Source organism: Erythranthe guttata, chromosome 4 (assembly GCF_056151865.1).
Source record: "Erythranthe guttata isolate IM_541 chromosome 4, IM_541, whole genome shotgun sequence".
NCBI lineage: Eukaryota > Viridiplantae > Streptophyta > Magnoliopsida > Lamiales > Phrymaceae > Erythranthe > Erythranthe guttata.
In genome coordinates, this window is record NC_142536.1 from 12262014 (window position 1) to 12274754 (window position 12741).

General features: G+C 33.2%; 1 protein-coding gene across 1 annotated transcript; it reads right to left on the reverse strand.

Moving 5' to 3' along the window:
- Positions 1-8647: 8647 nt before the first annotated feature.
- On the reverse strand, positions 8648-9786 carry LOC105973356 (small ribosomal subunit protein eS21y). The gene is made up of 3 exons (XM_012998377.2): positions 9633-9786; positions 9392-9524; positions 8648-8863 (listed from the first exon to the last, which is right to left on the reverse strand). Exons 1-3 carry the CDS (start codon positions 9680-9682, stop codon positions 8798-8800), a joined length of 249 nt encoding a protein of 82 aa, XP_012853831.2. The 5' UTR covers positions 9683-9786; the 3' UTR covers positions 8648-8797.
- Between the last annotated feature and the right edge of the window lie 2955 nt (positions 9787-12741).

Here is a 12741-nt window from a genome sequence, read left to right on the forward strand (position 1 = left end):
TTACTGTCACTCACAGTAATATTAATTCTTTTGGTTTTTTATTATGTTTACATTTGTTAAACGATCAACATAGTAATATTACTTTATTACACAATAATAATGAGTTTTGTTGTGTTAATATTACTGTGCTAGAGATTAATATAACAATATTATTGTGTTAAACTGTAGTTTAGTTATTTTCACTGTGTTTAACAGTAATATAGTTAATATTACTGTCAATCACAGCAATATTGTTGTTTAAACGAAAAAAAATATCACATAAAGAAGAAAGAAAAAGAAAAAAATCAAAAAAGTCAACGCCGGAGACCGGCGGCAAAAAAGAAATTTGAATTTTTTTTTTTGAAAAAAAAAACGTTTTGGGTCAAAATTGAATAATATGTGAAATTTAGGGTCAAATTGAGGTTAAATTAAGTTAATGATGAAATTGGAGCATATTAAAGTATGAGGGGCTATTTTAGACTTTTACAAAAATCTGGACCATGTGTGGACTTATTGGTAAATGAGTTTTTTGTCTGGATCACTTTATGAATAGATACCCATTGATGGGCTTATTTGTAATTACCCCCATATATTATATATAACATTTCGATCACTATCGAGTCATACGAACATCAAACAAGAATCGATTCACAAAAAATACTAAAACATATAAGTCATAAAATGATCATGAATGCAATCCATGTAAAAATCCATTTTTCATTTATCGGATCCGAGAAAAATTAATTTCTATATTCGGATAATAAACCGTTTCGAGCCCGTCTATGGATCCAATACCACTCATATCACTCGTATCAGTCCTCTCAACCCTAGTTGGATACCGGCCCACCGTATCCGATTCGTTTATTACTCAAACATTCCATTAATCTTTCAATTTTGTCAAAAGCAAATACATGTCATGTAATGACTTCAAATTATGTAAAAGTCATTTAAACATCACAAATATCAATCAAGTGAGTACCAACCCCAATCACATAAAATTATCAACTACTTAATTACACAATTAAACCAACACATATATTATCACCATACACACACACACACACACACACACACACACACACACACACACACACACACTGTCCACATACACACACGTACACACACATCACACATATACATATTTATGCCATGCAACCATCATCACAAACATGCATAATAAATAGCACAATCATGCCTTTAAAGTAAAGACACTTTTATTCCATTATTTAATTGGGACTATTAGTGAGAACCCCCTCTAACATTATTTTAATGAGGATGGGTCCAGGTCATTTTCCTTTATTAGTGAGAAACCCATTCTTTTCTTATTCTCAAATTTACCCTCTCACTATTCACTATCCATTATTCACTAGTTTGATGTATTTTTTTATTTTTTATATTTTAATTTTAATTTTCGTTTTTTTATTTATTTCTTCTTTAAAAAATAATATTTAAAAAAAAAAACTTTTTTTTAAATTTTTTTAATATTTTTCTGTAAATATCCCTTTTCTATATTATTTTAATTTTCAGTTAAAACAACTATATGCCAATAAACCGACTGTTATTAAAACGACTATTATTAAAACGACTATTATTAAAACAATTGTTATTAAAACAATAATACATCAGTTTCACAATTTATTAAATTAATTATATATTATATTATTTCCATTGTAAGATTAACTAATTATTTAATCAAAACATCTCCAAAACAACTATTTGTTAAATCAACTATTTATTCAAACCAACTAAAAAATAATGAAAACAATAATATTGTTGTGCAAAAACAACTATATTGCTAAACGAAAACAACTATATTGAATCAACTACAAATTATTGAAATCCACAAAAGCAAAAGCAAAAAAAAAACACCAAAATTCCAACAAAAACGACTATTATTGAAACCAACTACAACCGTAACGAAAACAACTATATCATTTTTAGTAACACGAACACAATTTCAACAAACGAGCCTTCCAAACAATACCTCCTCCTCGAGGTCAATCTATTCAATTACAACGGTGGTGGAGACGGTCTTCCGACGAGGATTCCGGGAATGCTTCCAAAAATCGAAAGAACAAAAAAAAAAGAAAAAAATACCAGCGGATCTGCTCATCCCTCTGCTTATAATGGCTTCATAAACACATAAAACTAAAACTTAACTTAATCATATTTCGATATTCTCAGCGGACAGTTCACAGTTATATATACAATATGATGTGATAAACGTAATCGACAACCAACATAGATCTACATTTGATAGTTACATTTACACCATTGTGAGCTCATTCATTTCAAAAATCAACCATATGCAATAACCCTAAAAAAATATGCAGAAAATTAGCTAAGAAATTAGTAGGGGCTGTTTTAACTATTCCTTCATGTAATTCTAAGCTGTAGCATACTTATAAATCACAGATGCTGCAGCACATGATACTAGGGTTTTGGCAAAGTCCCAAAAAAACGAAATAAAAATTATCACTTGAAATCATGAAAACACTTCATTCGGAGGAAAATCAAAGGTCAAACAATTGATAATAACGACCTGGGAGAGAGAAAAACGGAGAGAATTGAAGAGAGAGGAGAAACTCTTGGCGATCGCAGATGAATCTCTCTCCACCGCCTCCAGAGCTTTCATAATCTCCTTCCGACGACCAGACGGCTCCGGTTTAAGAAAGAAGATAAAGGGGTCTTCCTCGTCGTTGTTGAGATGCAGCGTCGCCTTCGTCACCTTCATCGCCGCCGCCATCGCAGCCGATACTACTGAGTTTCCGTTCCAGAAAAGAAGAGAAGGCGTGATGGGGGTTTGAAAACGACGGTTTGTGGGGATTTGAGAACGACGGTATTGCAGACAATATGGCTAGGGTTTGTAAATATAAGATTTGGAGAATTAAGGATAATATAGGTATAACACTTAATAATTGTATTAATTTTAATTTAATTAAATAATTAAGGGGGTTCTCACTAATAATGAAAAGGAGGTTATATCCACCTTAATATAAGTAAATGAATTGGGGGGTTTTTACTAATTATCCCTATTTAATTAGTTTCTCACCACTTTCACTCATTGATTTCACCTTAATAAATTCCAGCAGCCTCATAAACATGTCTCTGCCATAAATCCATGTTCATAATCCCATGTCTTATAATTTAAATCACACAATTCCAAGACATAGCACTTACGGCACAAAAACTTCATAATTAGCACCTAAATTTTTAAAATTCGAAATAATAGTAAAAGCTCTTTAAAAATTCTCAAATTTAATCCTAAGATTCCTAATTATATAAGTTTCGAGATTTTGAAATTATTTTACAGATTTATAAATTTTCAAATTTTTAACAGTAAAAATAGCTAAATAACCATTTCTTTACCAAAAATTGATTTTGCTTCCAAATATTCAATAAACAGTTGAAAACCCTTCAATCAAATCATTTACTACCATAGATCTACTGGAAATAACTGTTCAAAACTTGTTCAAAGCTGGAAGTTTCGGAAATTTGCAGTTTAGCCCTTAAACCTTTTAGATTTGTGAATGCAAGTCACTAGAAACGAAAATCTCTATTTTTCTTGTAAAAGTCTTTGAAATTTTGAAATCTTCAAATCGTTAGTCAAGAAGTTATAGTAATTACAGATTTTAAACATAGATTAAACATGCAAGAAGAGGGGATTAAAGATTAACACAAAATTTGCATTTTTCCCCAAAAATCCCTAACTTTCGAAATACTTAGAAGTATTTTAGGTAATCTTGAAAACTCTTGTAAAATAATATGATATCTTCTAATTGCAGCAAGAAACTCGAAATTTCTTACCTAAATCACCAAAAGGAAAATGAAGAACAAGCAAACTAGAGAGACTTCCAAGGTTGATGCCAAACTCGAGCCAAACCACTTTTATGGTGAAAGATATAGTGTGTGCTTCCAAAATGGATGTGTTGTTTTCTCCGGTGAATGGACAAGTAGTTCTTATGGTGTTCTTTGCATACTCTAGAGCCATGTTTAAATAGGGGATTTTCATGGTGTATTTTGATTTTTCTTGCAAAATGAGTGGTGATATGGAAGAAGATGAACAACAATGGTGGTGGTGATGTCTCGGTGGAATGAGGGAGAGGAAGCCAAGTAGGGAGATTATGTGTTGTAAGGAAGAAATAGAAGAGTAGCCCGTATGGGTGTAACTCAATTGGTTTCGTAGGTGGTAAGTTGGTGCATGAAATAGAAGAGTGTCTCTTCAAATTTCTTGAGTGTGGAATTAAGAGAAGTGATTACAAAATGCCAAGTGTTAAGTCATGCAATATTCACTAATTTTATTTATTTTAAACACACCATTCACTCACATACACACTTCATCCGATATATATATATGTATAGTACGTATATATGCATGTAGGATATATATATATATATATAATCATGTATGTATGCATGTACACACAGTAGGCATAATAGGCAAATTAATTTAATTAAGCCATCAAATACGTAAATCATATATTTCACGTAATCACAAAATCACATATTTATTAGACACATAATAAAGCTATCGATTAAATGTAGCACGTCAAAGTACCTAAAATATTTATGCAAGTTATCAATTTAATTCGCGTAAAAAATTTCGAGGAAAAATTTAAGTTCGTAGTTTGGGGTTTTGAAAGTATGGGGTATTACACTTAGTCTGTGTGTGTGTGTAAGATTTGAGACCTCTGTGGATCTCTGGTGTGAATAGGTTTTGGAAGACCGAGATGTGATTTATTCATTATTATTTTTCAATATTTCATCCTTATTCATTTCTGCTTATTTATGTTTGAATCTTCTAACACCCTTTATGAGTTTCTGTAAGATTCTTCGAGTGGAAATATAACAGAAACGGAAGAATTTCTTGTAGAAAATCAATGTGGGACAAGAAATATTAGGTTTCTTCCCATTGGCTTCTAAGAGGATTTTAATTAAGTGACTTTTTGTTGGGATATTCTTTTTGTTGAAGTTGGTGCACATATAATGGAGCATTCATATGATCAAGACGAGTTGCATTGCAGCTGAAAGATGGTTAAGGGCTTGTGTTGAGCTGTGGATATACAAGACTCCTCATTGAACCATCTACGCACGTGTCAAGCTATTGAGGTGGCACATGAGAGATAGTTCGAACTAACTAGTAGCTTCTGATTGACCAACAAGGAATAAGTGCCATGTGCATCACTCAATATATATGTATAGCAACTGCTAAGATTGTAACAATACGCATAGATAGTTAGTGATACACATTGTAACTACTTAGTGAGAGAGAGAGAGAGAGAGAGAGAGAGAGAGAGAGAGATGGGTTGTTATGAGTTATCACTGAATCAATACAATTTAACTAGAGAAAACATAAGATCATCTAAGGATCTTACTCTCTCTCTCTCTCACACACACACACACACACAGTTTAAACTAGAAGAAAAATAGGCAAGAACACAAAAGGTTTTACGCGGTTCGAGATTCATAAAGAATCCTATATCCACGGGAGCTGAGAAAGGCTCCGAATGCACTATATGACAATAGCTAGATTCAAAAGAAACAGTCTCTAATCACATCACACATACAATGCTTGACTTTGCCACACAAACCCTAGCTTTCACTATGTGTTTTGTATGTGTTTTCTTCTATCTTTCTCTTCAAGCAATTCGGCCTTTTCCCCTCATGTTTTCTCTGCCAATGAACAAGGTATTTATTGCGCCTGAGAAAGCATATTCCTTGCCAATATCTTTCTCTCTCTGGTGGCCAAAATCCTACGTGGCATAACTGAACTTGTCATCACATGCACATGCATGTGCATGAGATGTCTCACGTGAGAACTTCCAGTAGCTTCTAGCTTATTCCTTTTCCAATAGTGCATTAGTGATTAACCAAAATTATGACCATGCGTAACAAATCTCCACCTTGATAATTATCTTTTAATGCTCCTCCTATCTCTCTGAGCTCCTCCATACTCCACCTGGAAATTACTCCAGTTCAATTCCTTTCTGCCAAGTTAACAACTTGCATCAAGTTCAAACGATGCTTGAACTTAAGGGATGGTAATGGTTTTGTCAATGCATCAACTGGATGTTGTTCTGATGCAACCTTAACCGCATCAACTTCTCCAACTCGTATTACATCCGTAGTGAGATGCAGTTTTATGTCTATGTGCTTAGACCTCTTATGAAGCATAGGATTTCTTTCTGAAGGCACTCTAGCTATCACAATGCAGAGTGATATGATCCTCGTTTCGAGAAATCTCTCCCATGAATTCTTCAGCCACAATTCTTCCTTAATTGCCTCTGTTGCTGCCATGTAGTCTTCATCATTTGTAGAAAGAGCAACAACTTTCTGCAGACAAGATTTCCAGCTAATTGCTCCTCCATGACGGTAAATACCTATCCAGATAATGATATTCTTGTGTCAAGACACCCTGCGTAATCAAAATCTACATATCTTTGTACCTCAAAATCATTTTATTTTCCCATCTTAAACATCAATACCAAGTCAAAAGATCCTCCCATGTATTTAGGTAGATTTTTACCAGCAATCCAATGAGCTTTGCCAGGCTTAGCCATGAATCTACCATACTCAATGAGTAAGCTAGAATATGCCTAGTGCAAACCATAGTATACATAATACTACCAACCACATTAGCATATGGAATATCCTTTATAAAAAAATTCTCCTCTATGGTTTTAGGCTTTTGACCAGCTGTTAATTTGAAATGTGTTGCCAAGGGTGTTGCAACACTCTTCGCACTTCTCATGCCGTATTTGGTTAACACATTCTCAATGTAATCTTTATGATGTAATCTTTATATATGTGACAAGAATCGAAAATATTTCCTTCTATTCCCGAGAATATCAATATCAAGTATAATTTTGGAATGCCCCATGTCCTTCATTTCAAATTCTCCTCTCAACTGATTCTTCAGAGCTTCAATTTTCTCAACATTGTTGCCAATCATCTACATATAGAGATAACAATATCTCATATTTTCCAATCTCACCCTTTTCATAGATACAACTATCAAAATCACTTCTCTTAAAACTAATAGACAACATGAAGTTATCAAACTTCTTGTATCACTATCTTGGTGACTGTTTTAATACATAGAGAGACTGAAACCCTCTGGTTGTCTCATATATATAGTCTCTTCAAGTTCTCCATGAAGAAAGACAATAGTGACATCCATTTGCTCCAACTCAAGGTCAAATTGAGCAACCAATGAAAGTGGGCCCTCCGAATTTTGTTGGCATAAAATTAGCTTCCATGAAAGGAAAGGAAATGAAATGAAAATAGTGGGACAGCCTACATTTTTTGTTCGACCAAAAGTAAATGATTAAATGAAAATGGAAATGAAATTCAGTTTTTACTAAAAATGAGAGATAAAAAGCAAAAAGGGTACATTTTTGTGGGCATTAAATGCAAAAGTAAATTTAATGGCATTAGCCAATATACAAACTTTAAATAAATAATGGCATAGACATAAAAACATATATTTACAAGGTAAGAAAAATTAGAAACTCGCAGGCCCAGTTTGTTTGCCAAGATAAGTCATGATTAACTAAATAGTTGGACCTAATTTGATGTTTGGTATCCTCAATAAATTGCTGGGTCGACCCGCTAAAATTATATAATCATGGCTTATCTTGGCTTATAATGAGTTTTTTTTGTTGGACGTTTCAAGCTCCAATAAAATAATTGAGTTTCATTAGATTATTTAATCTTATCTTGGCTAATCTTATCTTGCCAACCTAACGGGGCCTCAATGTTTGGAAGCGTTTTGGAACTTCGCGTTTTGGAACTTTTATTTTGAATTCATTTTGAGAAAATATGTTTTGGGGTAAGAATTTGAGAATGAAAGTAATGTTTGTTTTGTATTTTGGAAGAAGACAAAATACACTGTAGCAGTCGTCACATCATGTTTAAAAAAAAAAAAAAAAAAAAGGTATTTTAGAAGAAAAAAAATAAAAGATGAAGTGTTGTTTATTTGTTTTTTAGTGAAGACATTTTGACATGAAAAATGAAAAGGAGTAGGCCCCCATGTCTTTGTGCGGATGAAAAATACAACAATAAACAAAAATGTAAAAAAAAAATATGGAATGGTAGGTAGACATGGAAAAATTTGTGGGTCCCACGTAACTTAGTTGAGGAGAAAAGAAAAAGAGAAAAGAGGCGTGAGTCTGACCAAAAATGAAGACAGTAAACAAAACTGTAAAAGAAATTCCATTTGCACTTGATTTGACAAAAATGGCTATAAAACGGATTAACCAAATATACAAAAAGAAAAGAGAAAGTAAATAAGAATGTACTATTCACATTCTCCTACATAATATATATTTATTGAGGGTTTACTACCGTGGACATTTGGCAGGAATGATGGTTTGATCAATCAGGGTGGAAGGCTAAAAACATGATAATTAGGTGATAAAAATGAAATTCTGACTACAACACAAATCTGCATTCAGCTTCTGACTAAACAAATAACACGAGTAAGGTTCAATTCGACACCGGGAGTTGAATGCATCCTATCTTTTCAATTTTCAAAACATTGGATGCAATTTGACAGATACAAACACACCAGACTCCACATGGCTTTGGAAGTTCATTCTATGTATCCATATGTCACTAATAACTCAACAGTGGTTAAGGCACGATTTTAGAACATATCACAAGACACTAAAACGTAACTAGAAGCAACTTTTAATTGATTGAACGAACATCTTCAAAATTTCTATCTCAACGGACATGGCTTCCCATAAATAAAATAAAGTACACAAAACAAAAAGAACATCTGGATAACAAAATCCACTACTTAGGCATAAAAAAATCACTGTTGTCCGGCTTCGACTTTCTTTTTCTGCCAGAGCCTATCAAGTGCACTGTCTGCATCACCCTGCACAACAGAATTGCATGCCAAGGTAAAAACAGAGAACCATGTGACATGTCGCTTTAAATTACACATGACTAATTTAGCAGATCCAGCATACAAATATTTTGCAGAGATATTGAACATTATGATAGACATCGTGATTGACATCTATTATTAATTAAGAATATACTAAGCCAATTTGTGTACACGATGCTCAAAACTGTTCTGGCTCATACAAGATGCATAAAACAAGAGGATCCAACTTCTCTTCCAATCCGTAAGACACTCTTCTTCAAAACATTCGAATAATGTAAACTAATGAGCAATCACTGTAGGGTATAAAGTGAACTGATACTTATACAAGTCGAAGTTTTCTGGTTCATTCAACATCATTTTCATAAGAACTGCACTAATAAAGGACAATAATTTTTCCAAACGCAAAAAATACTTCGAACTGTTTCAAGTTGCACATAATAAAGAAACTGAATGGAAATACGAAACAAAACATGAAATTTGCCGAAAAGATAAAGAAATGCAAAGTGCAATTCTTACCTGGGCACGGATGAATCCACAGAGAGCGAAGGTGGAGAATTGGCCAGTGTAACGGCCACTCTCATCCAAATGCCCAACGTTTATCTGTACAGACGCATGATCCTTTGAAGTTATCAGCCTATTTGTGGCCGAGCTGAAACATCAAATAAGTAAACAAAATTAATAATAATAAAAAATCTATATAAACTCTAGAATTCAATTCAGCATAAAAGACTGAAGAACAAAAGAGATAGATATATACCACTTCCTCGGGATGTAGAGATCCATGTTTTGTCCCTCGTCGTTCTGCATCTTAGCTGAATATTCACTCTCACTCACTTTCAAATATTAGCACCTGAAACAATAAAAACCCAAATGTTGTAAATCCACAAGAAAGGCAAATAATGGTCAAATACTCTGATCAGTTAAATCTATTTGTAGCAGCATAATTTATTACATCAAAATCATCGAGAAAAAGTTAAAACTAGGGCAAATTTCGTACAAACCAAAGAAAAATTTCTAAATGAAAAGCAAGCATTACTCAGAACCGGATATTGCTAAACTCCATCGGCACTAGTCGCATACACATTGATGAACGTAATTCACAAATTAGAACCAAAAATTCTCCTTTAATTATCTATATAAGAACAAAATCGAAAATTCAACACATATAGAGGAGCATCACAAACTTCCGACGCGTTAAATAAATCGTCAATCTTTGAAAATTAAATAAGAAAAATCGATAAGAAAAAGGATGGATAATCGGAGACAGAAAAAGTGAGTGTACCTGTAGGTATACGATTGCGAAGAGCTGCTAAGGGGGAAAATGGATGGTTTCTCTAATCCTTTATATATAAGATTCAGCCCAAAAACCCTAGCGCCTCTTTCTATTTCAGTATTTTGGACTATTTTATTTTAGGGGTTATATAAGATAACCCCTTTACTTATTTTTTCGATTTCCTTTCATTTTTTTTTTTAATTTCTACTACTTAAAAGAAATAGTTATTTATTTATTATTTTTAGTTTTTTCAATTTTTTTATTTGTTTATTATTTCCAGCTTTTTGTGTTTTCTAAATATTATTTTTTTGTCTTTTTTCCAGTTTATTCTTTTAATTAATATTTTTTATTGATTTTTTTTCTCTTTACCAAATTGAAATTCACTGTACACTTAACGAATTTCACTATAAATATTTCAAAATTTACTGAAAATCATTTTTTTTCCAACGGGTTTATCAAAAAATGAAATCCGCTACACATCAAAATTAATCCATTATTCACTGCCTGAATTTGTAATCCACTATCCACTGTCTGAATTTAAAATCCACTATTCACTGTACGCGTTGTCAACCCCCATCCCTCTAACGTAATCCACTACTTAATATTGCATGAGAATTCGAAAACCACTATTTACTGTAAGCACATCGACACCCTCTCCTCTATTGCTCGCGCCTGCATCAAGTATATTTTGCTTGAAAATCCACTACAAGTTCATCAAAAACCACAACAAAATATATAAATCCACTACAAAAGATCCCCTATACATAGAGCAAATCCACTAAAAACTTGCACAAATCCACTACAAAAATCCCCTTTATTAGACAACGTCATCGCAGACAATAGTAGGATCACACGAGCATCACCCAACCTCATCCCACACTCCGTTTGTGCAAGAACATGAAACAATGAAAAAGAAGACAACAACGTGTAAATTTAATTCATTCAAAACAAAATCGATCTACAAAGCAAGAATTTTAAATCTACTACATTCTCATCCAAACCAACTACAAAAAATATCGAAATCCACTAAAAATATTAACATAATCCACTACGAAATTAACCTAACCCACTACAAAACAATTACAAAAATAGCATCTTTACCAGTTGTTTGAGTTTTCTTTAGTATTTGCACATTGGGAATTTTATTTCCTACCGCTTGTTTTTTGGAGAGCTTCCTACACACCCCTCTAACATGCCCTAGAAGCCCAGAATGGGTACATAATCCTATGTTTCCCTCGTATTCAATCTTCTGCCCAAACCAACATCCTTTGATTCTCCTATCCAGATTTTATGTTGCATGTTGCAGTGGTAGCGAAATATCAATTTCCAGACATATCCTAGCATGGATGATGTTTTGCATGGAAATGGTCCTATCATCAGAGCGTAAAAAAGTACCAATCGCATTCCCAATTCTTTGAAGGTACGAGGGTTGAAATAAATCATTAATTCAAACTGGGACTACTGTACTGTCTTTGGAAAAGGTGAAGTCTCTAGTCCATCTAAAAACCCTAAACATCGATGTAGCTATAAGGTTGGGATCGTGACTTTGAGTTAGGATCATATCATCATGGTTTGCTGGCACACAAATCTCATGTCTAGCATCAATCAAGTTGATATCATGAAAGCTTGGTCACCCTTAGGAGAACTTCAAAAATCAGGGCGTTTTCAAACTGTTTCGATGAAATTTCTAGTTCCAAAGGGGAAAATAGACACGCATGGGCATTATCGATTTGCAACGGAGGGCGATGAGGCAACAAAATCTTGTGAAACTGAAACCCGGACGGGGTAGTAACCGAAACCCTAACACGAGTACGCAGGAGCCCCATATTAGGATTATCCGGTGGGATTAGAGGAGTGTTAGTGGCCATGATAGCCGAAGAAAGGCCAGCGTAGATGATCGTTGAAGTCGAGCTGCCAAATTGCCAAGTCGCCTAGGGTTTCATGATTTCGATAATTAATTAAAAAAATAAAGACATAAAAATGACAAAACAATGTTATTATTATGGGGCTTTCTGATAAAACCCCCTCAAACCTTTCATTAACAGGGAGAGGTTCAATCCTTATTTCACTCTTTCAGATAAATTTATGCTTCTTTCTCCTTATCTCTAATCTCAAAATTGTCCTTCCACTATATTATTCTCAATACTTCCATCCCTATTTCCTTTTCTTCTTTTTTCTTAAATTAATTTTCGTTTTCTAATTTTTATTTATTATTATTATTTTATTATTTTTTTAACACTTTTTTTATAAATTGTTTTTTGTGTTTTTTGAAACTTTTTTCATCTATCAAGTCTATTAATTGACTATCAACTAAAGCATATTCGATTAAGGAACTAAATACTAAAAATAATAAAACACAACTAAAAAAAAACGAAAATCAACTATTGTTTACAAAACAAAAATATACAAAAAATTGTAATTGATTTATATAAATCTAAATCAATACACAAAAACCCAAAAATGAATTAAAACATGTAGTCGATTAACCTTAATCGACTATCAAAATGTAGTCGATTAACCTTAATCGACTACCAAAACGTAGTCGAACCTCCGCGGGCTTTCTTTGCATGCCTGCGCCGCCTTCCGTCCAATC